This window comes from Bufo gargarizans, chromosome 3 (genome assembly GCF_014858855.1).
Source record: "Bufo gargarizans isolate SCDJY-AF-19 chromosome 3, ASM1485885v1, whole genome shotgun sequence".
Lineage (NCBI taxonomy): Eukaryota > Metazoa > Chordata > Amphibia > Anura > Bufonidae > Bufo > Bufo gargarizans.
Window position 1 is genome coordinate 62,067,152 of NC_058082.1, and position 24,476 is coordinate 62,091,627.

The window sequence follows — 24,476 nt, forward strand, 5'->3', positions numbered from 1 at the left end:
GAATGAAAAAATAAAAAATCGGATATCTTTGAAAATTCGGAGACCCTTGCTTTGAAAAAATCGGGTACTATAACCACTCAACGAAATGACCAACACATGTTGAAAACTGATGTGAATAATTAAGGAAGAATGAGGAGAGTTTAAAAGTCGAGAGGTTTAGATCACAGGTTACCCACTGAGGAAGAGATAAGTTATCTCGAAACGCGTCTGGGTGGAATACCTGTGTGTGAATTCGACTACAAATTATACAAGGCCATGTATTAAACTCTATTACCAAGGAGAAAAACTTCGCTTGACTCGCGAAAACCTACAGAAGGACCAAGTCCCACGAGATTTGAGACGAGATCCTGAGAGTCGCTGCAAAGAGAAACCAACACTGCTGGATTGGGATGTGAATGGTGGGACGCCACCTGAAATAACTTCCACACGCAGAAAAATAATCTCTTGATCAGCGCAAAGGGTTGTGAGTAACCAAAAAATATATATTCACTTTGATTGAGGGCCCTATATATCTCGATATTTGCCACTGGGACTTACCCATATATATGGGTCTTTTGTACTGGGACTATCACCGATATACATAGGTCTCCAGAAGAAATTCAGCAGTAATCGATTTAGAATATTGTATTTTATGTTGATTTTTAATCTATGTATTTTATTTTATTTTATTTGATCGATCCACCACAATCGATTTTTTATAATCGATATTCTATCGATAGACTGTATAATCGATGTTAGTACCTAGATTTATTTTACTGTGTTTAAATAAATGTGTTTGGTTCCACATCTCTCTTAGTGTTTTGAGTGCCGGTCCAACCTTTATATCCTTTATATAGGACATAAAATTAATGGCTAATTGAGCAAGTGTTTGCTTATAGTGCTTACTCTAGTGACACTATCAGCAGCTTTAATGCAGAATACAACACCAGATTTCTTGTAGAGAATTATGTACTGCCTCTAGGAATGAAACTACAGTGAGCACTTACACACTTAACAATATGTTGACCCGCTGTAGAAAAGAAAGTTAGAAAGGTGGGTTGTGGCATCGGGTGCAGAAGTAGCAGTTGGTGCAACTGGTGCAGGGTATTCGACTGTCATATCTAGGCACTCTTCAGATGTACTCATATGTGTGAGCCATTTATTTAAATACAATTCGTTAAAGGAGCTGTCCCACAAAAAATATGTGGGTATTCAAACCAGCACCTGGATCTAAATACTTTTGTAATTGCATGTAATTAGTCATTCATTATAGCCACTGAGTTATTCAATAAAATCTATCTGTATAGCACCACCTGCTGTTTGCTCTTTTTCTTATTTCTTTGTCCTGCTCCCTGAGATGGTCGCACATGCTCAGTTTCATCCTTCAACTGCCTCCTGAGCTGTGATAGGGAGAGCTGAGACACGCCCCCATAGCTGTGATAGGGAGAGCTGAGACACGCCCTCTTACTGCAGCAGAACAGACACTCCCCCTGAGCTGCCAGCTTGATATAAATCTAGCAGAGCAATGAATGTGGAGATCTCTGGATCCATGTGAGGTTCAGGGCTGGTTTTAGTTTTGTAAGAAAGAGATTGTCATGTACTATATCAGTGGTGGCAAACCTATGGCACGGGTGCCGGAGGCAGCACTCAGAGCCCTCTGTGTGGTCACTCGCACCCTGGAAAAAGTCTATGGTGTACCAATATGGCTTAGACTTTTCCTGCCATTAATCAGTGCAGGGCGCACTATGAACAGCACAGGCAGCGCAGTGAATGCAGGCAGGCTATTATAGCTAAATGATTAAGTACATGGAAGATATACTATATTGGACTGTAGTATTCAGAGTAAATTATCGCGTTGGCACGTTGCGATAAATAAGTGGGTTTTGGGTTGCAGTTTGGGCAAAAGCTTCACCATCACTGTTTTATATGATGTCTGATAAAAATAAAAATTACATTAGTCATTGGATAACCCCTTTAAATATAACAACAATGGGAACAAATAGATTCTGAAATATTTTTGATTGCTGGATACAGTGTCAGACTGGGATACCTTGGGCCCACCAGAGGAAAGTATTCTCGAGACCCAACCCCGAGATCATCAATAATGTCTAATAGGTTTTGGATAAAATAAATAGGCCCTAGTGGCAGGTGATTGGCTCCAAAGGCAGCCAAATGTTTTATTTTTCTTCTGGGCCCTCGGAGGCCACCATGCTATCAGAGCCTGAGCCCCCCGGAGGCTCCTCTGGTGGGCCAGTCTTATCCTGGCTGGATAGCGGAAAATCCTCATGAGGAAGGATCTGTAATATATGTTGATCCGAAACATGTTGATGAAATGAGCCTGATGTTTGATTTTTAAGCACGTTTCCTAATAAAATACGCACTGCGAGGTGAAGCTGGACACTCTATTTTCTTTGCTATTTCTCAGCCTTGGTTCCGGTTCTGTGTCCATGCTCCTCGCTGGTGTATGGTGAGGTGAGCCCCAACTTGGTGTTTTTACGTTTATATCCTGGCTGGATAGTCTGAGAAAAATATATAAAACTCATTTGTAAGGGTAGAGACAGAAATACGGAAGCAGAAATGAAGCTAAGATCACTTTATTTTTTACAGGCATTCAGGCTCATACATAATTCCTGTTCTATACAACCTCTAAGGTACACAGATACGTTATACAGCGCCCATAGACACCTACAGGATGATACTATAGTCTGTATGCTCCTGCTGTGTGCATGAGGTCTTCTGTGTCTTTTTTCATAAAATTCTACCTATTGCAGTTGTGTGCTGTAAAAAAGAGCTGGATTTTCAGCCTCAAGATGCCATACTGAAGGAATTTCGACATTCATCAAAGTACGTAGTGATCTAAAATTATAGTTGTCGTATCTCATCAGTTTACTAAATGATAGACTTATCTGCAATCATTTACCTATGGTTTATTAAAGGGGCTTTCTAGGATTTTTATATAGATGGCCTGTCCTCAGGATAGGACATCAATATGAGATCGGCAGGGGCCTGACTTCCGGCAACACTGCCAATCAGCTGTATGAAGAGGCCGAGCCGTCCAGTGAGCACTTAGGCCTCTTCCTAGGCCATGTGACATCACATTGATCGATCACACTGCCTGGGCACAGCTCAGTGCCATTCAAGTGAACGGGTCTGAGGTGTAATACCAGTCACAACCACTTTCAAAAGGACTGCGCTTAGCTTGGTTAGCTGCGAGGAGACCATGGCGATCACCGGAGCTCTTGGTTTAACCAGTTGATCAGCGGCGTGCCAGGAATTGGAACCCCCGCCAATCACATATTGAAGACTTATCCTGAGGATAGGCCACAATGTGAAAATCCCAGTGAACCCCTTTGAAAAGTTTTTTTTTTTTTTTTTTTTGCTGAAATGCAACTGTTTGCAAGGATTAAAACACTTGCTCTAAATGGTGGGGTATGAAGATGCTAAATATCTTTTGCCATTTCCATAAGATGAGTTGTCCCAACTGTAGGTTTGGATTTTGAGAGAAGAACCACCCAATTTTACAGTGCACCTGAAAGAAAACATGGTAAGCGTAAGAACAAGCAACAAAACCCAGAAATTAGAGTAAAATAGACGGCTCTACCACTTGGGTAAATGCTAGAGGTGCGGGCTGCTTGAACTGACTCACCCAGTCAGGGGCATGTAATCATAGAAAGAAGGAAATTAAGCAGGCACACTCTATTTGGGTTCAATTAAATATTTATTTATATTAGTAATATGATGTTAGATTATTTTATGTTTGGGTATATATGATTATGAGGGTACTGTATGAGTGTTATCACTCTATGGTGAATGTCCTGGAAACGAGGTGGCAATGGAAACCCAGAAATTGAAGTTTTCTAGTCTCAGTTGAGAACAGTGCAGCCTCGGAGTGCATTGTCTCTTTACACAGTGGACTGATAAGTATTGGTTTTTGTGGACACTACATTTGTTCTATAAATCTTCTATTTTTGCTGAAATATAGAATGCATTGATTTGCATTTATCTGATGAGCTGTGTCTTATATGTGTGGAACACCCTCCCATGAACACTGACAGTTTCGAAATGTTTGAAATGTCCGGATATTTTTATTTTTTTGTCCACATTTAATCTTTCTCGCTCAGAACTGAATGTGGGTCACAATGTACAAAGGGTTGGTAGCCCTGCAGTATATGCTTCATCTGACCTACTGTCAATGGCTTATAGTGAAACCTCTTTCGGAACATATTCCCTTATCCAGACCAAATTTCCTGTGATAGATTTTTCCGGTCTCTTCTTTGAGAAGAGCAGCCACCTAGAAGACGGTGCAGTTTTGGGAGATCATCTTAAAGAGGTTTCACTGTATGTAGAACACAAATGCCGGCAAACCTTACTTATCGATTACCCCACATCATATTGATTACCCCACATCTAGCGCGCTTGTATGGTTAAAAATGGAGATAATTTCAAGGATTAATAGATCCGGTCTTCTTTGGCCAGTTTTTAGAGCATTTTTTTTTTTTTATACAAAATATGGTTAATCAGAAATATTCATTTTTGAACCAGCACCTGGATCCAAATACTTTTGCAATTGCATGTGATTAAAAATCTAGTATAGCCAGCGAATAGCGCCACCTGCTTTTTGTTCCTTTCTTTATGTTTCTGTCTACCTCAGTAACATTGCTGAGATGGCCGCACCTTATGATGTGCAGCAGTACAAAAAATGCCCCTTATAATGTGTGCCAGTGTAAGAAAGGCCCCCTTATAATGTTTGCCAGTAAAAAAAAAAATGCCCCAGTACAAAAAGTAACCCCAGTGCCCCCAGTTGATCCAATGTCTCTATAGTGCCCCCCAATGTGTGCCAGTGTAAAATACACCTATATAGTGCCCCCAGTAGATGCCCCATAGTGCTCCTCTCCCCCTTCACCATAGTGCCCCCTATAACGTGTGCCAGTATTTAATGCCCCAGTAGATGACCCCATAGTGCTCGTGTCCCCACTTCTCCATAGTGCCCCTATAATGAGTGCCAGTATATAATGACCCTAGTAGAAGCCCCCATGGTACTCCTCTCCCCTCTTCCCCATATTGACCAACAGCAGGGTGTCAAATGAAAAAAATAAACACATATACTTACCTCCATGTGAGTAATGCGGTCCTGTGCCATTCGCTGTCCAGCTCAGGTGGCACAGTGATGTTGCCATGATCATGTTGCCTACGCCGGCCTGTGTGTAGTGCCTGTGGCCTATCAGAGGGAACAGTGGGGCAGGGAGATGTCGCTCATGTACCCTGCTGCAGCATCCAACTGAATTGCTGTCCTGAGGACGGCAATACAGTTGAATATAGAGAGATGAGCGCTTCCACAGTGGAAGAGCTCATTTCCCTCGGCCCTTCCACAGACCCCCACTCATCTCCAGGGCCGCGCCACCTGAGGCGATCGCCTCACCTAATTAGCGGTGCGGCCCTAAAAACATTCTAGTGGCCAGCACAGACAACATAGCTTGCTGTGCTTCAATCCCCAGCTTGCGCTTTATGTGGATAGTCCCATTTTGGCAATGAAAGCTGCCCCAGCAATCAGGTGACTACCATAGGTCTGACCGCTGAAATTCCCAACAATTAGCTATTTGAAGCATCCATTCAAATATATGGGCGGTCATATAGCATATGGTAGTGCCTGGTCTGCCAGAATGGAAGCCCCTCTATGTAATATGTCTATGCTCTGGTTACTAGTGAGGGGACCTTGGACTCCAAAGAAAATAAGTTGTTCTCTCAACAATGTCTTCTGTTCATTGTACTTTAAATGCTGAATAACAGAAATATGAATAATAAAAAGAAGTATAAAAATATACTTTGCATATTACTGTACATAGGAATACTTACAGACTACCGGGGCGAGTGACGTAGCAAAGTGTGTACATCGCAATTTCAAACTCAGGACTGGATCCAATAAAGAAGGAGCCAACAGTTTTCAAATAGGTGGACCACTTAAACTGGAAGGCGAAAACATCAGGATAACTGGTCCACTGGGGAGAGAAGACAAAAACAAAAGTAAAAGGATAGCATAGTCTGTACATAGCTATTCTAGGAGTTGTCTCCTTCAGCAAATGGCATTTATCATGTGCATAAAGTTAATACAAGGCACTTACTAATGTATTGTGATTGCCCATATTGTTTCCTTTACTGGCTTAATTCATATTTTCATCACATTATACACTGCTCATTTCCAGGGGTTACGACCACCCTGCTTGCACACTACAGGACAAAGTGCTGGACTTTCTAGTGGCTGAGACCATGGGAGCTCGCACAGATTCACATGTGCAGCAGCTCCAGTCCAGACCACCTCGTATCTGCGCTGCAGCGGTGGCCATAACCCCTGGGTACGAGCAGTATATAATGTGATGGAAAAATGAATCCAGCCAGCAAAGGAGGCAATATGGACAATCACAATACATTAGTAAGTGCCTTGTATTAAAATTCCATTTGCTGAAGTGACACAACCCCTTTAATGGCTTGATAATTTATATAGGTATTATTATCAGTTACATGTGCATATCGGTCCACCGGAATATATATTATTATAAAACATTGATTATAGTTTTGACATGAAGTGAGGCTGGACTGGAGGCGTAGCCTTAGGGGGAGGCCGGCATGACGGGGAGTGGTTCAGGGAAGCAGGAATGGGGATTGGGCAGTTTAAGTTGCTAGGGGTGGGGGTTAGTAATTTGGGGGGGAAGGGTCTTGGCTTTAAGAAGGGGCTGTGGGGAATAAAGGGGCGCCAATTTAGAGGAGAAACAGGGAACCACCGCCCACCCTCCCTTGTTTTGATGGTTTATGTTCTTGATCCTGTTTGTGTAAGGTGAAGACAAGTTGGGGGATGTTCTTTGGGACTGGTGTTGTCACAGCAGCTGTGGCGGTGGGAGGTCCTCAAAGTTGCCAGGTTGCTGAGGAGGGGAGGGCCCTATGGTTGGGGCTGGACTACTTTGGTTGGTGGTGGATTTAAGGGGTCCATCGGTTGGTGCCTCCGAGCTGGTGCTTAACAGCTGGAGGCAAGGTGGAGTTCCCCGTATGGGATTTAATTATTTTAGGCTTCGAGGACCTTACTTCGTCAGTAATGTTCAGAATGTTCATAATTTGTATGGCTGCTGTGGGCGATTAAAATCCACCGCTGTGTCAGTGGGTTATTGGGAAAAAGGTGAAATGATCCTGGGACATAGGTTGGAGAGTTAGCGGACCAGTAACCAGTACCAACGTCATGGCGGATTCACTGATACCTACTTCCCGCTGGGATGTCTCTTACAACACTATCACGTGTGACTACAGATTACTGCAATGACATTAGCGATGCTAATACTGTGAAATCATCAGGCATCCATGCATTGTGATGGCAGCATGTAATTTATCATTTTTGCTATAAGAAATGTTTCACACTTTGGTCAAACACAATTAATACTATGAATCATTCAAAAAAAATCATCTTATAGCAAACCCCTGACACATTGTGAAAAAGCCACGCTAATAGGCACCTTCATGCAATTTTGCATCAAAGCCCAACATTATGTAAAAATCCCAAATTATTTTATGTGATGGAGATGTAGCTGCTGCAGGCGTTTAAAGGCATGATGTATTACATATGCCCTTGGCAGTAAAAGAGTTAATCATGCAGATAAGGTGCCATACATATTAATAATCCCTATTCCATTATAGGTTAGAAGCTATTGTCACAACTGTGGCTCCCAATAGCTATAATGGGCCAATTTAGAGTTATGTTGGAGATAGTTTTAAACTACTTTTACACATGTGATAGAGGAACAGCCTGCCAGAGTTCACTATATCCGGCCTAGCTGGATGCTGCCGTTCACCGCCAGACCCTATTGACTATAATGAGATGTGGCAGGGAGTTGGCCATTTTGCACCGCTTTTTGTCTGGTCATGTTGGAAAGCAGTTGGATCCCCACCAGATCCCATTATAGTCCATGGAGTCTGGCAGTGAATGGCAGTGTCCATCTAGGCTGAATATGGTGAACTGTGGCATGGTGAACAGCCTGCTGGGTAGCTATACCACTGGTGTGAGACTAGCCTTAGGGTGCTTTCACACCACATTTTTAACCAGTTTTTAGACAAACTGGATCCATTCCCAAAACATACACAAACCAATGTCAATTTTCATGATGGATCCAATTTTTTATTACGTAAAGAATAAAGCATGGAGTTTGGATTGTGTCACCTGTGAATGGTTAACGTTTTCTCATTTTTTGGGCAAGTGCAAGGAATATATATTTTTTTTAAACAGATCCGTTAGATGGATGGAAAAAAAGGCACATTGAATGCAATCCTCCTAGGATTGCGACAGAAAGTGAATAGCACGGACATCTGCAATTTCCCATATAGTTTTAAAAAAAATGGACAGGAGCGATAAATACCCAAACGTAGATATGGCATAGGTTTTTTTTCGATAGAAGCCTGTGTATATATTGAAATCATCAGTTTTCCTAATGTTTCTGAGTAAAAACACGTTTAACAAAAATTTTAGAACCTAGTGCGAAAGAGATCTAAAGTGTGAATGGTAGAGGGGGGGGCGAACACATCTGAGGCCTGAGTGGGTAAAGCATGTTTACAACAGTAGAGGCACATCCTAATCATAGGATCTCATAGGATACAATCCTATGGCGAGGCGGGCCACATGGCTGCACAAGTGGGAACTACAGAGAAAAATATAAAAGAAAGATTTGTACCTCTTCCATGTTCTGGAACTCTTCCTGCTTTTGGATTACATATACTGATGCAAAATACTGACCAAATACTGACAGTATGAAAGTGACTTTTAGAACAGTCCAAAATGTATTAAAAGCCATGCAACGTATAATACATTTAGGTACTAATCACTTCTTTTTAGGCCTCGTCCACATTTCCGTTTTTTAATGTAAGTGTGCTGTCAGCATTTTTAGCGGACAGCATACTGACCCATGAGAAATCTATGTTCTATTCACATTTCCATAAAAAAAAAAAATTCTATACAGAGGATAGATCATCAGTTTAAACAAATTGCAGAACCCCTTTAACTTTTTCTCCAGAATGAATCAACAGATCGCTAAATGAAAGGTATCATTACATTCAGATGAGCTAGCCCTACAAGACAGTGTCCCTTTACAGACTTCCTTTAATTTCCATTAATGACATACGGGTAAATAATAAAGCTACTTTATGGTGCATACCGTATATTTATTTCTCACATGGGCCATTCCTAAATGTCTCTTTATTCACTGTGATGCTATTCAATTAACCATGTTCAGATATCGCCACATAGTGGTGGTAATGCTAACTACATGCCTGGGACAATGGGACGTCACCTTTGTGCCAGTTCTGAGTCACTGTTTGTACTTCACTAACATCCCACAATGTTGGATTACTGATACATTAGAGCATCGCTGCTGTCTAGGAATAATATCCAGCCACTGAGATGCAAATGAGACTGGTGCCTATTAATTATTCACAAACAGCGCATCAATGAAGGAGACAAATGGTTCCTGAGGACTCGTTTACATAGTCCCAACCAAGGATTTTTATGTTCCCTTCTGCACAGAACAGATCCAAATAGACGAAAGAATCACTTTCCCAAGAAGATCTTTTCTCTCTTGTGAAATTTTTACAATGGGAACATAGAAAGAGTTATACCGTGTAGAAGTCATGGACTCGCTTCTCTCTACCCTGTTACCTAAAGTCCTCTAATTCACTTAAAGGGATGTTCTGGTTTTGCAATTTCCAGCATCAATTGAGAGGAAAAAGCACACATTATCACTTTCTAATAGGAATACATGATCTATACTTGACGTGTTAACCCTTTTTCGTGTGTGTGTGAAATAAAGCTAACCTCCTGCCCACTATAGTTCTATAACATCTGGTGGGAGGTCAAATAGCCTTTCCAGCAGACTGTATGACAAGAGCCAGGCTCCCCATCTCCTCCGTACCCAGCCCATGCCTCTAGGTATCTATACTCCGAAACACGTTGCTTTATAGAGGTATAAATAAAAGAAGTTTCTGGTTTCTGACAGTTGTGGCCATTGTTGGGCCAAGTGATGTCCACACAGGTAGAGAAGACATTGTTTTGCCCACATTTCTTCTCCTTGCAGATCATATTTTTTTACAGACTAGTTTTGTGTTGCTCATTGTGAATGATAGCCCAACAGAAATAGCACAAAGTTGCCCGTACACCGTCCCGCTATGTTATGTGTATGGGGCATGCTTGTGCTGTGAAGTTCAACATGCCCAATCCTTTGTTCACACAGGAGATAAGCTACTGCTAGGAGCATGTGGCAGCCGCTTACTGTCTTCTCTCCATTGAAAACACATGCATGTTCAACCATACATATGCCTGCACATGGAGTTCTTAGGCCAACAGCTAGTGACGGTCTATGGACAACTTCAGAGTGAATACTCTCCAGGTAGCAAATACATACCTCTCGAATGTCCCTCTTTTGGAGAGACAGTCCCTCTGTCCCTCTTTGCACCATAAATGTCCCTCTTTTTGATCTGAGGTATAGTTTTGCATTACTACATTTATGTTTCAAAGGGTATTTATTGGATTTTTTGCATAGGTAAGCAAGAATTTACTGTGGTGAATGATAAGATATGTTACACAGAACAATAACATCTCTTGGAGGTATACATATCATTTTGGTACATTCTTTGACATTTCGACAGGGTTAATACATTTTCTGAACTTGAGGAAAAAGTGCAGTGAATCAACAACTTTGCTCTAGATTACACAAAGACACAAGACTCAAAGGGAGATACTATAACGTAGATCTGGAGAGTGGGGTGAGGATAGCCAGGGTTCCCACACCTTCTCGATAGTGGAAAATGAGTCAGTGCGGATAGCCGCTAACTTCTCAAACATCAGTATTTTATTAATCCTATCCAAAACAGCTTGGAAGGATAGCGAATCTGAACGTCATCTAAAAGCAATGGGGATTCTGGCTGCTAGTAGTATATATTGAGAACGTTTGAATCTGGCGTAGGATAGCTAGTGAGGTTTGTCCCCTAGGAGGCATAATGGTAATGTTAGAGGGAAGTTGCATTCTAAGGCCTAGTTCACACAAACGTATGGCTTTTATAGTTTTTTGCGGTCCGTTTTTCACGGATCCGTGGTTCAGTTTTTGAGTTCCGTTGTGTTTCCGTTTCCTTTCCGTTTTTCTGTTCCGTTTTTCCGTATGCCATGTACAGTATACAGTAATTACATAGAAAGAATTGGGCTGGGCATAAAACTTTCAATAGATGGTTCAATAAAACGGAACGGATACGGAAGACATACGGATGCATTTCCGTATGTGTTCCGTTTTTTTTGCGGACCCATTGACTTGAATAGAGCCACAGAATGTGATTTGCGGGCAATAATAGGACATGTTCTATCTTTCAACGGAACGGAAAAACCGGAAATACGGAAACGGAATGCATACGGAGTACATTCAGTTTTTTTTGCGGAACCATTGAAATGAAAGGTTCCGTATACGGAACACAAAAAAACGGCCTGTACAATCGCAAAAAAAAACGTTCGTGTGAACTAGGCCTTATACTGACGATATCAGATTTGTTATTTGGACCCAGAACTGTTTTACAACAGAACAAGACCACCAAGTATGTAACATTGACCCTTCCTCATTACATCCTCTAAAGCACATAGGGGATATCTCGGGGGCATTACTACATTTATAATATTGATCCAGAAAATGTTTCCCTGGTCCCTATCTATATATTAAAGCCCCCTTACATATTATTCCCTTATTTGATCTAATTTTTATTTTAGAAATCTTTATATTCAGATAATTTTTGCTCTATTGTGTAAAAAAAAAAGCTATTGAAGTATATAAATATGCAGGAAAAGTGGACCTTTCACATAATAAACCATAAATGTCCCTCTTTGACCGTTCAGAAAGTAAATTGTGAAGCATTTACATCCTGAAAAGCAAAAGAATAATTATTATAACCAACTAACAGATGTATCCCACCTACCGGTCCATCTGAACTGTAGCTGAGATAGTTAATCTGACCAGCCTTCTCCATCAGGTAGAGATTCACCCAGCTATGGAATCCAGATATCTTTCCTTTGTGGATTTCACCTGCATACAGAATACACTGATGACCCAACATTGTTAATTCCTAATAACTGATTGTGGAAACAGTAAAATCTCAATCAAACTAAATTAAATTAATGCCCCCCTTCCCCAAAGTAGGAAAAGTGTGGTTTTCTTGCCCAAGCTAGCAAAATGTATGTCCTTAAAGGCTGTTTGACATGGGTCAATGATCAGAGCAATTATCGGGAAGGAGCTATCCAAAGAATTCTCCTCCCAAATAATTGCCCTGTGTAAAGGTGCCACCAATCACCCAATAAAAGAGCAAAAGCATTGCTAATGCACATACCAAAATCATCACTTCTGGTCAGCAGATTGTGCTGTGTAAACAGGGATTCTCTATGGTGGCAATTGCTTGTTGTCCCCATACAGGTAAGATGATTGTTGCATGTAAATGTAGCTCTCACCTCCTCTGATGAGCAGATTCTGTCTGCCTGTATAAAGGGGCCTTTACAATATCTACTCTCAATATCTACACTTCATCCACATCTCAACTTTTTACCCAGTTTCACTCAGAGGCTGATTAACAAGCTTTCCTAATCTTGTAATTCTCTTGGTATCTGTTGTCCTTATTGAGTTTCAGTGTTCCTGGAATATTTATCTCACCACTGAAGACATGTTCAAAGCCTGAGGAGTCCAAGGAACCTTTTGATCGTGTGTATAGTCCAAACCACATTTCCCGCAGGTCAGTCTCAAAGCCTTCAACTGATGTGTAATAACCTGTTGATCAAAATGGTATGTCAGAGGTTCCACAAAATGAGGGAGGCTGTATTGTCATCGTTATTCCATGACATATCACTAGTGGCACCAAGAGACATGTTTATGGCCAAAACATGGAAAGAACAAAAAGGAATCTAGAACACTGGTGTTTTAGGTGTTAACATTAACAAGACGTGATGCTTTGTTTCTAAAAATAAGCATACAGTAAATGAAAAGTAGACGGTTTTGACCACATTGGGACACATTTACTAAAGTTTTTGCACCTGTTTTTTGTCTAAAAAATGCTGTTTTAGACATTCTTTTTTTTGTTGTTTAGTTTACTACTGAAATTGCACCTATTTTGGAGGCTTTTTGCTCCTTGTTTGACTATTTTGATTAGTTTTCTAACTTTTGAGACTTTATGTAGATGCACCTTTTTTTCCGTCTGGATTTGTCACAAAAACTGTCTAATTTCTACTCTACCCCAGGGCTGGCATTGTTTTCTTTGTAACACGGACATCAGACGAATGTCATCAGTTTTTTTTTTTTTTGCATATTCGTGTTTTGCAGACTGTCGTGTGCATGAGCCCTTATTCTTACAGGCTACGAACACCTTTGCACTGATTTTTATATTTTTACTGTTACATTGCTTCCTAAATGCAAAAGTGGGATTACAATTTTTATGGCCTACCATCAGGCTAGGTCATCTACTTTCACACTCACGTTTTGGGTGGATCCGTCATGAACTCCATTGAAAGTCAATGGGGGACGGATCCAGTTTCTATTGTGCCATATTGTAGTCAGTGAAAACGGATCCGTCCTGGCACACAATGTAAGTCAATGAGGACGGATCCGTTTTCACTGACACAATATGGCACAATAGAAATTGGATCCGTCCCCCATTGACTTTCAATGGAGTTCATGACGGATCAGCCCAAAACGCGAGTGTGAAAGTAGATGACCTAGCCTGATGGCCTAGCCTAGCATTTGGCCCAGGTTCGTCAAGCAGACAGCAAAACGCTGCAGGCCGTGTTTTTGGTGTCCATCTCCAGAGCGGAATTGAAACAGAACGGAGGCAAACTGATGCATTCTGAGCGGATCCTTTGCCATTCAGAATACATTAGAGCAAAACTGATCCGTTTTGGACCGCTTGTGAGAGCCCTGAACGGATCTCACAAATGAAAAGCCAAAGCGCGAGTGTGAAAGTAGCCTTAGACAGAAGGGGGTCAGCAGACACTTGGTCCCCCAGTTAATCAGCTGTTTGAAGGGTAAAAGCTGCGATACCCAACACAACTGTTAATAAATGAAGAGTCTGCTGCGCTCTTACATGACCCCTTCAAACAGCTGAACATCCAGTTTGCAGAGAGTATTGGAATTCCATTTCAGCAATTTTCTAACTAGCCTTCAATAAAATGTACTACCATTTTGCTATCAAGTGTGTGTATGGCCGCTTTCACATAGTTAGGCCTCATGCACACGACAGTATTTTTTCACGGTCCGCAAAACGGGGTTCCGTTGTTCCGTGATCCGTGTCCATTTTTTCTTCCGTGTATCTTCCGTGATTTTTGGAGGATCACCAGACATGAAGGAAAGTTAAAAAAAAAGTTGTTTTGGTGTCCGCCTGGCCGTGCGGAGCCAAACGGATCCGTCCTGACTTACAATGCAAGTCAATGGAGACGGATCCATTTGACGTTGACACAATATGGTGCAATTGCAAACGGATCCGTCCCCATTGACTTTCAATGTAAAGTCAGGAGTCCCTATCGGAGTTTTCTTCTATCCGATGGTATATTTTAACTTGAAGCGTCCCCATTACCATAGGAACGCCTCTATGTTAGAATATACCATCGGATTTGAGTTACATCGTGAAAAATCAGATCCGACAGTATATTCTAACACAGAGGCGTTCCCATGGTGATTGGGACGCTTCAAGTTAGAATATACTACGAACTGTGTACATGACTGCCCCCTGCTGCCTGGCAGCATGCAATCTCTTACAGGGGGCTGTGATCCGCACAATTAACCCCTCAGGTGTGGCTCCTGAGGGGTTAATTGTGCGGATCACAGCCCCCTGTAAGAGATCGGGTGCTGCCAGGCAGCAGGGGGCAGTCATGTACACAGTTCGTAGTATATTCTAACTTGAAGCGTCCCCATCACCATGGGAACGCCTCTGTGTTATAATATACTGTCGGATCTGAGTTTTCACTTCGTGAAAACTCAGCTCTAAAAAATCTTTATGCAGACGGATCTTCGGATCCGTCTGTATGAAAGTAGCCTACGGACACGGATCACTGACGTGGATGAAAATCTTATGTGCATCCATGTTTTTTTCACGGACCCTTTGACTTGAATGGGTCCGTGAACCGTTGTCCGTCAAAAAAATAGGACAGGTCCTATTTTTTGGACGGACAGGAAACACGGATCACGGACGCGGATGAACAACGGTGCATTTTCCGAGTTTTCAACGGACCCATTGAAAGTCAATGGGTCCGCAGAATATCACGGAAAACGGAACAATGGACACAGATGCACACAACGGTCGTGTGCATGAGGCCTTAGTGTTTGGCCAGTGATTTCCATCAGTGATTGTGAGACAAAACCAGGTGCCAGGTGCAGATGTCTCCATTAGACCTTATCTCTGTGGAGGCTTCCCTCCTGGTTTTGGCTCACAATCACTGATGGAAATCACTGATCAAACACTGACTGAGTGAAAGTGACATCGAGTACAATCACATTAGGCCTCATGTACACGACTGTTTTTCGGGTCCGCGTCCGAGCTGCAGTTTTGGCGGCTCGGATGCAGATCCATTCACTTCAATGGGGCCGCAAAAGATGCGGACAGCACTCTTTGCGGACAAGAATATGCAGTTATATTAAAGGCTGTCCATGCTGTTTCGCAAATTGCAGAACGCACATGGACGCCATCCGTATTTTGCAGATACGCGATTTGCAGACCGCAAAACACACAAAGGTCGTGTGTAGAGTTGAGCGAACACCTGGATGTTCGGGTTCGAGAAGTTCGGCCGAACATCCCGGAAATGTTCGGGTTCGGGATCCGAACCCGATCCGAACTTCGTCCCGAACCCGAACCCCATTGAAGTCAATGGGGACCCGAACTTTTCGGCACTAAAACGGCTGTAAAACAGCCCAGGAAAGGGCTAGAGGGCTGCAAAAGGCAGCAACATGTAGGTAAATCCCCTGCAAACAAATGTGGATAGGGAAATGAATTAAAATAAAAATTAAATAAATAAAAATTAACCAAAATCAATTGGAGAGAGGTTCCATAGCAGAGAATCTGGCTTCCCGTCACCCACCACTGGAACAGTCCATTCTCAGATATTTAGGCCCCGGCACCCAGGCAGAGGAGAGAGGTCCCGTAACAGACAATCTGGCTTCATGTCAGCAGAGAATCAGTCTTCATGTCATAGCAGAGAATCAGGCTTCACGTCACCCACCACTGTAAGAGTCCATTTTCATAAATTTAGGCCCAGCACCCAGGCAGAGGAGAGAGGTCCCGTAACAGAGGATCTGGCTTCATGTCAGCAGAGAATCAGTCTGCATGTCATAGCAGAGAATCAGGCTTCACGTCACCCACCACTGCAACAGTCCATTGGCATATATTTAGGCCTAGCACACAGGCAGAGCAGAGAGGTCCCGTAACAGACAATCTGGCTTCATGTCAGCAGAGAATCAGTCTGCATGTCATAGCAGAGAATGAGGCTTCACGTCACCCACCACTGCAACAGTCCATTGGCATATATTTAGGCCTAGCACACAGGCAGAGCAGAGAGGTCCCGTAACAGACAATCTGGCTTCATGACAGCAGAGAATCAGTCTGCATGTCATAGCAGAGAATGAGGCTTCACGTCACCCACCACTGCAACAGTCCATTGGCATATATTTAGGCCTAGCACACAGGCAGAGCAGAGAGGTCCCGTAACAGACAATCTGGCTTCATGTCAGCAGAGAATCAGTCTGCATGTCATAGCAGAGAATGAGGCTTCACGTCACCCACCACTGCAACAGTCCATTGGCATATATTTAGGCCTAGCACACAGGCAGAGCAGAGAGGTCCCGTAACAGACGATCTGGCTTCATGTCAGCAGAGAATCAGTCTGCATGTCATAGCAGAGAATGAGGCTTCACGTCACCCACCACTGCAACAGTCCATTGGCATATATTTAGGCCTAGCACACAGGCAGAGCAGAGAGGTCCCGTAACAGACAATCTGGCTTCATGTCAGCAGAGAATTAGTCTGCATGTCATAGCAGAGAATCAGGCTTCATGTCAGCCACCACTGCAACAGTCCGTTGGCATATATTTAGGCCTAGCACACAGGCAGAGGAGAGGTTCATTCAACTTTGGGTAGCCTCGCAATATAATGGTAAAATGAAAATAAAAATAGGATTGAATGAGGAAGTGCCCTGGAGTCCAATAATATATGGTTATGGGGAGGTAGTTAATGTCTAATCTGGACAAGGGACGGACAGGTCCTGTGGGATCCATGCCTGGTTCATTTTTATGAACGTCAGCTTGTCCACATTGGCTGTAGACAGGCGGCTGCGTTTGTCTGTAATGACGCCCCCTGCCGTGCTGAATACACGTTCAGACAAAACGCTGGCTGCCGGGCAGGCCAGCACCTCCAAGGCATAAAAGGCTAGCTCTGGCCACGTGGACAATTTAGAGACCCAGAAGTTGAATGGGGCCGAACCATCAGTCAGTACGTGGAGGGGTGTGCACACGTACTGTTCCACCATGTTAGTGAAATGTTGCCTCCTGCTAACACGTTGCGTATCAGGTGGTGGTGCAGTTAGCTGTGGCGTGTTGACAAAAGTTTTCCACATCTCTGCCATGCTAACCCTGCCCTCAGAGGAGCTGGCCGTGACACAGCTGCCTTGGCGACCTCTTGCTCCTCCTCTGCCTTGGCCTTGGGCTTCCACTTGTTCCCCTGTGACATTTGGGAATGCTCTCAGTAGCGCGTCTACCAACGTGCGCTTGTACTCGCGCATCTTCCTATCACGCTCCAGTGCAGGAAGTAAGGTGGGCACATTGTCTTTGTAGCGTGGATCCAGCAGGGTGGCAACCCAGTAGTCCGCACAGGTTAAAATGTGGGCAACTCTGCTGTCGTTGCGCAGGCACTGCAGCATGTAGTCGCTCATGTGTGCCAGGCTGCCCAGGGGTAAGGACAAGCTGTCCTCTGTGGGAGGCGTATCGTCATCGTCCTGCCTTTCCCCCCAGCCACGCACCAGTGATGGACCCGAGCTGCGTTGGGTGCCACCCCGCTGTGACCATGCTTCATCCTCATCCTCCTCCTCCTCATCCTCGTCCTCCTCGTCCTCCAGTAGTGGGCCCTGGCTGGCCACATTTGTACCTGGCCTCTGCTGTTGCCAAAAACCTCCCTCTGAGTCACTTCGAAGAGACTGGCCTGAAAGTGCTAAAAATGACCCCTCTTCCTCCTCCTCCTCCTCCTCCTCCTGGGCCACCTCCTCTTCCATCATCGCCCTAAGTGTTTTCTCAAGGAGACATAGAAGTGGTATTGTAACGCTGATAACGGTGTCATCGCCACTGGCCATGTTGGTGGAGTACTCGAAACAGCGCAACAGGGCACACAGGTCTCGCATGGAGGCCCAGTCATTGGTGGTGAAGTGGTGCTGTTCTGTAGTGCGACTGACCCGTGCGTGCTGCAGCTGAAACTCCACTATGGCCTGCTGCTGCTCGCACAGTCTGTCCAGCATGTGCAAGGTGGAGTTCCACCTGGTGGGCACGTCGCATATGAGGCGGTGAGCGGGAAGGCCGAAGTTACGCTGTAGCGCAGACAGGCGAGCAGCAGCAGGATGTGAACGCCGGAAGCGCGAACAGACGGCCCGCACTTTATGCAGCAGCTCTGACATGTCGGGGTAGTTGTGAATGAACTTCTGCACCACCAAATTCAGCACATGCGCCAAGCAAGGGATGTGCGTCAAATTGGCTAGTCCCAGAGCTGCAACGAGATTTCGCCCATTATCACACACCACCAGGCCGGGCTTGAGGCTCACCGGCAGCAACCACTCGTCGGTCTGTTGTTCAATACCCCGCCACAACTCCTGTGCGGTGTGGGGCCTGTCCCCCAAACATATGAGTTTCAGAATGGCCTGCTGACGTTTACCCCGGGCTGTGCTGAAGTTGGTGGTGAAGGTGTGTGGCTGACTGGATGAGCAGGTGGAAGAAGAGGAGGAGGAAGCCGAGAAGGAGGAGGTGGCAACAGGAGGCAAAGAATGTTGCCCTGCGATCCTTGGCGGCGGAAGGACGTGCGCCAAACAGCTCTCCGCCTGGGGCCCAGCTGCCACTACATTTACCCAGTGTGCAGTTAGGGAGATATAGCGTCCCTGGCCGTGCTTACTGGTCCACGTATCTGTGGTTAGGTGGACCTTGCCACAGATGGCGTTGCGCAGTGCACACTTGATTTTATCGGATACTTGGTTGTGCAGGGAAGGCACGGCTCTCTTGGAGAAGTAGTGCCGGCTGGGAACAATATACTGTGGGACAGCAAGCGACATGAGCTGTTTGAAGCTGTCTGTGTCCACCAGCCTAAATGACAGCATTTCATAGGCCAGTAGTTTAGAAATGCTGGCATTCAGGGCCAGGGATCGAGGGTGGCTAGGTGGGAATTTACGCTTTCTATCAAATGTTTGTGAGATGGAGAGCTGAACGCTGGCGTGTGACATGGTTGAGACGCTTGGTGACGGAGGTGGTGGTGGTGGTGTTGGTGGTACATCCCCTGTTTGCTGGGCGGCAGGTGCCAACGTTCCTCCAGAGGCGGAGGAAGAGGCCGAGGCGGCAGCAGCAGAATAGGCCGAGGCGGCAGCAGCAGAAGAGGTAGCAGGGGGAGCCTGAGTGACTTCCTTGGTTTTAAGGTGTTTACTCCACTGCAGTTCATGCTTTGCATGCAGGTGCCTGGTCATGCAGGTTGTGCTCAGGTTCAGAACGTTAATGCCTCGCTTCAGGCTCTGATGGCACAGCGTGCAAACCACTCGGGTCTTGTCGTCAGCACATTGTTTGAAGAAGTGCCATGCCAGGGAACTCCTTGAAGCTGCCTTTGGGGTGCTCGGTCCCAGATGGCGGCGGTCAGTAGCAGGTGGAGTCTCTTGGCGGCGGGTGTTCTGCTTTTGCCCACTGCTCCCTCTTTTGCTACGCTGTTGGCTCGGTCTCACCACTGCCTCTTCCTCCGAACTGTGAAAGTCAGTGGCACGACCTTCATTCCATGTGGGGTCTAGGACCTCATCGTCCCCTGCATCGTCTTCCACCCAGTCTTGATCCCTGACCTCCTGTTCAGTCTGCACACTGCAGAAAGACGCAGCAGTTGGCACCTGTGTTTCGTCATCATCAGAGACATGCTGAGGTGGTATTCCCATGTCCTCATCATCAGGAAACATAAGTGGTTGTGCGTCAGTGCATTCTATGTCTTTCACCGCTGGGGAAGGGCTAGGTGGATGCCCTTGGGAAACCCTGCCAGCGGAGTCTTCAAACAGCATAAGAGACTGCTGCATAACTTGAGGCTGAGACAGTTTCCCTGGTATGCATGGGGGTGATGTGACAGACTGATGGGGTTGGTTTTCAGGCGCCATCTGTGCGCTTTCTGCAGAAGACTGGGTGGGAGATAATGTGAACGTGCTGGATCCACTGTCGGCCACCCAATTGACTAATGCCTGTACCTGCTCAGGCCTTACCATCCTTAGAACGGCATTGGGCCCCACCATATATCGCTGTAAATTCTGGCGGCTACTGGGACCTGAGGTAGTTGGTACACTAGGACGTGTGGATGTGGCAGAACGGCCACGTCCTCTCCCAGCACCAGAGGGTCCACTAACACCACCACGACCATGTCCACGTCCGCGTCCCTTACTAGATGTTTTTCTCATTGTTATGGTTCACCACAACAACAAATATATTATTTGGCCCAATGTATTGTATTCAAATTCAGCGGGATATAAATTTGAGGCCTAGTATTTAGGCGCTGGGTGACCGGTATGGATTTAGTGACAGAATTAGACTTGGAAATGCACAGAAGCGTGTGTGTGTGAAGTTATTCTGAATGACCCAATGTGCACCTTGAATATTATATACCCTTTTAGGGATAGATTTCAAATAGCTCTGATATAGCAGAAACCACTAAATTATGAAATTGTTAAATTGGGAATTGTATTTAAACACAGAACAAAAAATGTGCTTTGACGGACACTAAATAACTTTCCCAGCCACAACAGGACAGCGTTAACGAGAGATTTAGCAGGATATAAATTTGAGGCCTAGTATTTAGGCGCTGGGTGACAGGTATGGGTTTAGTGACAGAATTAGACTTGGAAATACACAGTAGCGGGTGTGTGTGAAGTTATTCTGAATGACCCAATGTGCACCTTGAATATTATATACCCTTTTAGGGATAGATTTCAAATAGCTCTGATATAGCAGAAACCACTAAATTATGAAATTGTTAAATTGGGAATTGTATTTAAACCCAGAACAAAAAATGTGCTTTGACGGACACTAAATAACTTTCCCAGCCACAACAGGACAGCGTTAACGAGAGATTTAGCAGGATATAAATTTGAGGCCTAGTATTTAGGCGCTGGGTGACAGGTATGGGTTTAGTGACAGAATTAGACTTGGAAATACACAGTAGCGGGTGTGTGTGAAGTTATTCTGAATGACCCAATGTGCACCTTGAATATTATATACCCTTTTAGGGATAGATTTCAAATAGCTCTGATATAGCAGAAACCACTAAATTATGAAATTGCTAAATTGGGAATTGTATTTCAACCCAGAACAAAAAATGTGCTTTGACGGACACTAAATAACTTTCCCAGCCACAACAGGACAGCGTTAACGAGAGATTTAGCAGGATATAAATTTGAGGCCTAGTATTTAGGCGCTGGGTGACAGGTATGGGTTTAGTGACAGAATTAGACTTGGAAATACACAGTAGCGGGTGTGTGTGAAGTTATTCTGAATGACCCAATGTGCACCTTGAATATTATATACCCTTTTAGGGATAGATTTCAAATAGCTCTGATATAGCAGGAACCACTAAATTATGAAATTGCTAAATTGGGAATTGTACTTCAACCCAGAACAAAAAATGTGCTTTGACGGACACTAAATAACTTTCCCAGCCACAACAGGACAGCGGTAACGAGAGATTTAGCGGGATATAAATTTGAGGCCTAGTATTTAGGCGCTGGGTGACCGGTATGGATTTAGTGACAGAATTAGACTGGGATATGGCCAAAAAATAACCACACTATTGCTGGTTAAATGCACTTGGTGACGGGCGCAGCTTGCCCCTGATTTAGTATATGGCCAAAAAATGAACAGACTATTGCTGGTTAAATGCACTTGGTGTCACAGCTTGACGCACCACACTACTGAGGGTTAAATGCACTTGGTGACGGGCGCAGCTTGCCCCTGATGTAGTATATGGCCAAAAAATGAACAGACTATTGCTGGTTAAATGCACTTGGTGTGACAGCTTCACCCTGATGTAGGCTTTAGCCAAAAAACAACCACACCATTGAGGGTTAAATGCACTTGGTGACAGGCGCAGCTTGCCCCTGATTTAGTATATGGCCAAAAAAATGAACAGACTATTGCTGGTTAAATGCACTTGGTGTGACAGCTTCACCCTGATGTAGGCTTTAGCCAAAAAACAACCACACCATTGAGGGTTAAATGCACTTGGTCGCAGCTTGGATGCACTTGGTCGCAGCACCGCACAAGACACAAAATGGCCGCCGATCACCCCAGAAAAAAGTGACTGACAAACAGTCTGGGCAGCCTAAAAACAGTGAGTGAGCATTTGAATTTCAGCAGCTCAATGATGCACAGCTGCAGATCGATCGATTAATCAAGTGAAGTCCTTTGGAGGAGTTAATCTGCCTAATCTCGCCCTACTGTCGCATCCGCAACCTCTCCCTACGCTAATCAGAGCAGAGTGACGGGCGGCGCTATGTGACTCCAGCTTAAATAGAGGCTGGGTCACATGGTGCTCTGGCCAATCACAGCCATGCCAATAGTAGGCATGGCTGTGACGGCCTCTTGGGGCAAGTAGTATGACGCTTGTTGATTGGCTGCTTTGCAGCCTTTCAAAAAGCGCCAAGAAAGCGTCACAAAAGCGCCAAGAAAGCGACGAACACCGAACCCGAACCCGGACTTTTACGAAAATGTCCGGGTTCGGGTCCGTGTCACGGACACCCCAAAATTCGGTACGAACCCGAACTATACAGTTCGAGTTCGCTCATCCCTAGTCGTGTGCATGTAGCCTAATAGTGGGAAAAAAAGACCTTTAAAAATTGATAAACTGTCATGGCCGTTTTGCAACTGTGTGTGCATCCATTTCCTAGCCGCCTGTTTTAACGTCTGATTGTCAATAATTTTTTATCTGTATTCAACTGCCATTAAAAACAGATACATTTTATTGGCTTTTTTTATCCCAACACCTGCAGTGCTCTCAGTATCATGCCCCTATAGTGCCCACGGTATATATTGAAGCCCCCCATAGCGCCCTCAGTATAAATTATAGCCCCCATAGTATCCTCAGCAGGGCCGATCTTAGCCTTTCTACTGTTTGAGGCAAAAAATGAAATGGTGCTTCCACCCATGGTGCCTTATATGTAATGCTCCCCACACAGTCCCCCTGTAGCATAATGCCCCCATATATATAATGCTCTCCCCCTTGTAGTATAAGGTCCCCATATATATAATGCTCTGTCCCCCTGTAGTATAAGGTCCCCATATATATAATGCTCTCCCCCCTGTAGTATAATGCCCCCATATATATATAATGCTCTCCCCCCTGTAGTATAATGCCCCCATATATATAATGCTCTCCCCCCTGTAGTATAATGCCCCCATATATATAATGCTCTCCCCCTGTAGTATAATGTGCTTTCATATATAATGCTCTGTCCCCCTATAGTATAATGCCCCTGAGTTGCCGTCTCTATTACATCACTACAACCTCCTGCATAGGGTCATGGGCAGCACAATGACATGGTCACGGACGCCTGCATCAGCATGCAGACATTTATAACCACATCATCATGCAATGACATCATCGAGACCTCCTGCTGCAGCTTGAGGAGAGCACTTGTTCACATGCAGGAGCACTTGTTCTGGACTGGAGGCAGCATGACCTGACACTGCCAGTGTTGCAACGTCACATTATCACGCTGGGAGCATCAGGTCCTGCTGCCTCCAGGGCAGAGCAAGTGTTCCTCCATGTACAAAATGTATTTTCCAAGAATTTTACTTTTATATAATGAGTATTACATTAGCACTAGTATATTTTCAATAGTGAGTACGGTGCTATTTGATATATTTAGTTTTTTGTGTTTGCAGAGCGCTGTTGCATTGCATTGTTTTTTGTATGTTTAGGCATGATGACGTGCACCTGCGTGTTGAGAAGTACTGACTGACTCTGTTTTTTCTTTGCCCTCTGCATTTGAAGATGTCTCCATTTTAGTTGTGTACTCCAAACTAAACTTCCTCTCCCAAAGGCCGATTTTAATTAGTGCAAGTATAAAGATGAAACCTGCTCTCCCTGTATTCATTGGCGGCCATTTGGCACCATGAGAGGTAAAGCACAGAATGGGCTCGGCATATATGTGCAACCTGCCTTCCTTGAATTTATTGAAGGTCAGTTGGGACCAAAATAGGTAGCAT

At 44.4% G+C, this 24,476-nt stretch overlaps 1 protein-coding gene across 2 annotated transcripts in view; it reads right to left on the minus strand.

Moving 5' to 3' along the window:
* Nucleotides 1-1,937: 1,937 nt before the first annotated feature.
* The window catches only part of LOC122931907 (poly(U)-specific endoribonuclease-D-like), a 36,055-nt gene continuing 13,516 nt past the window's right edge, over nt 1,938-24,476 (minus strand). The window contains exons 4-7 of one of the 2 annotated variants that reach the window (XM_044285979.1): nt 12,684-12,797; nt 11,959-12,065; nt 5,833-5,975; nt 1,938-2,498 (exon numbers count right to left, since the gene is read on the minus strand). In XM_044285979.1, the coding sequence (XP_044141914.1) occupies nt 2,345-2,498; nt 5,833-5,975; nt 11,959-12,065; nt 12,684-12,797 (518 nt within the window). In that variant the 3' untranslated portion in view covers nt 1,938-2,344. Of the gene's footprint in view, nt 2,499-2,557; nt 3,509-5,832; nt 5,976-11,958; nt 12,066-12,683; nt 12,798-24,476 lie in introns of those variants that run through there. The other variant, XM_044285980.1, reaches the window with a different exon arrangement.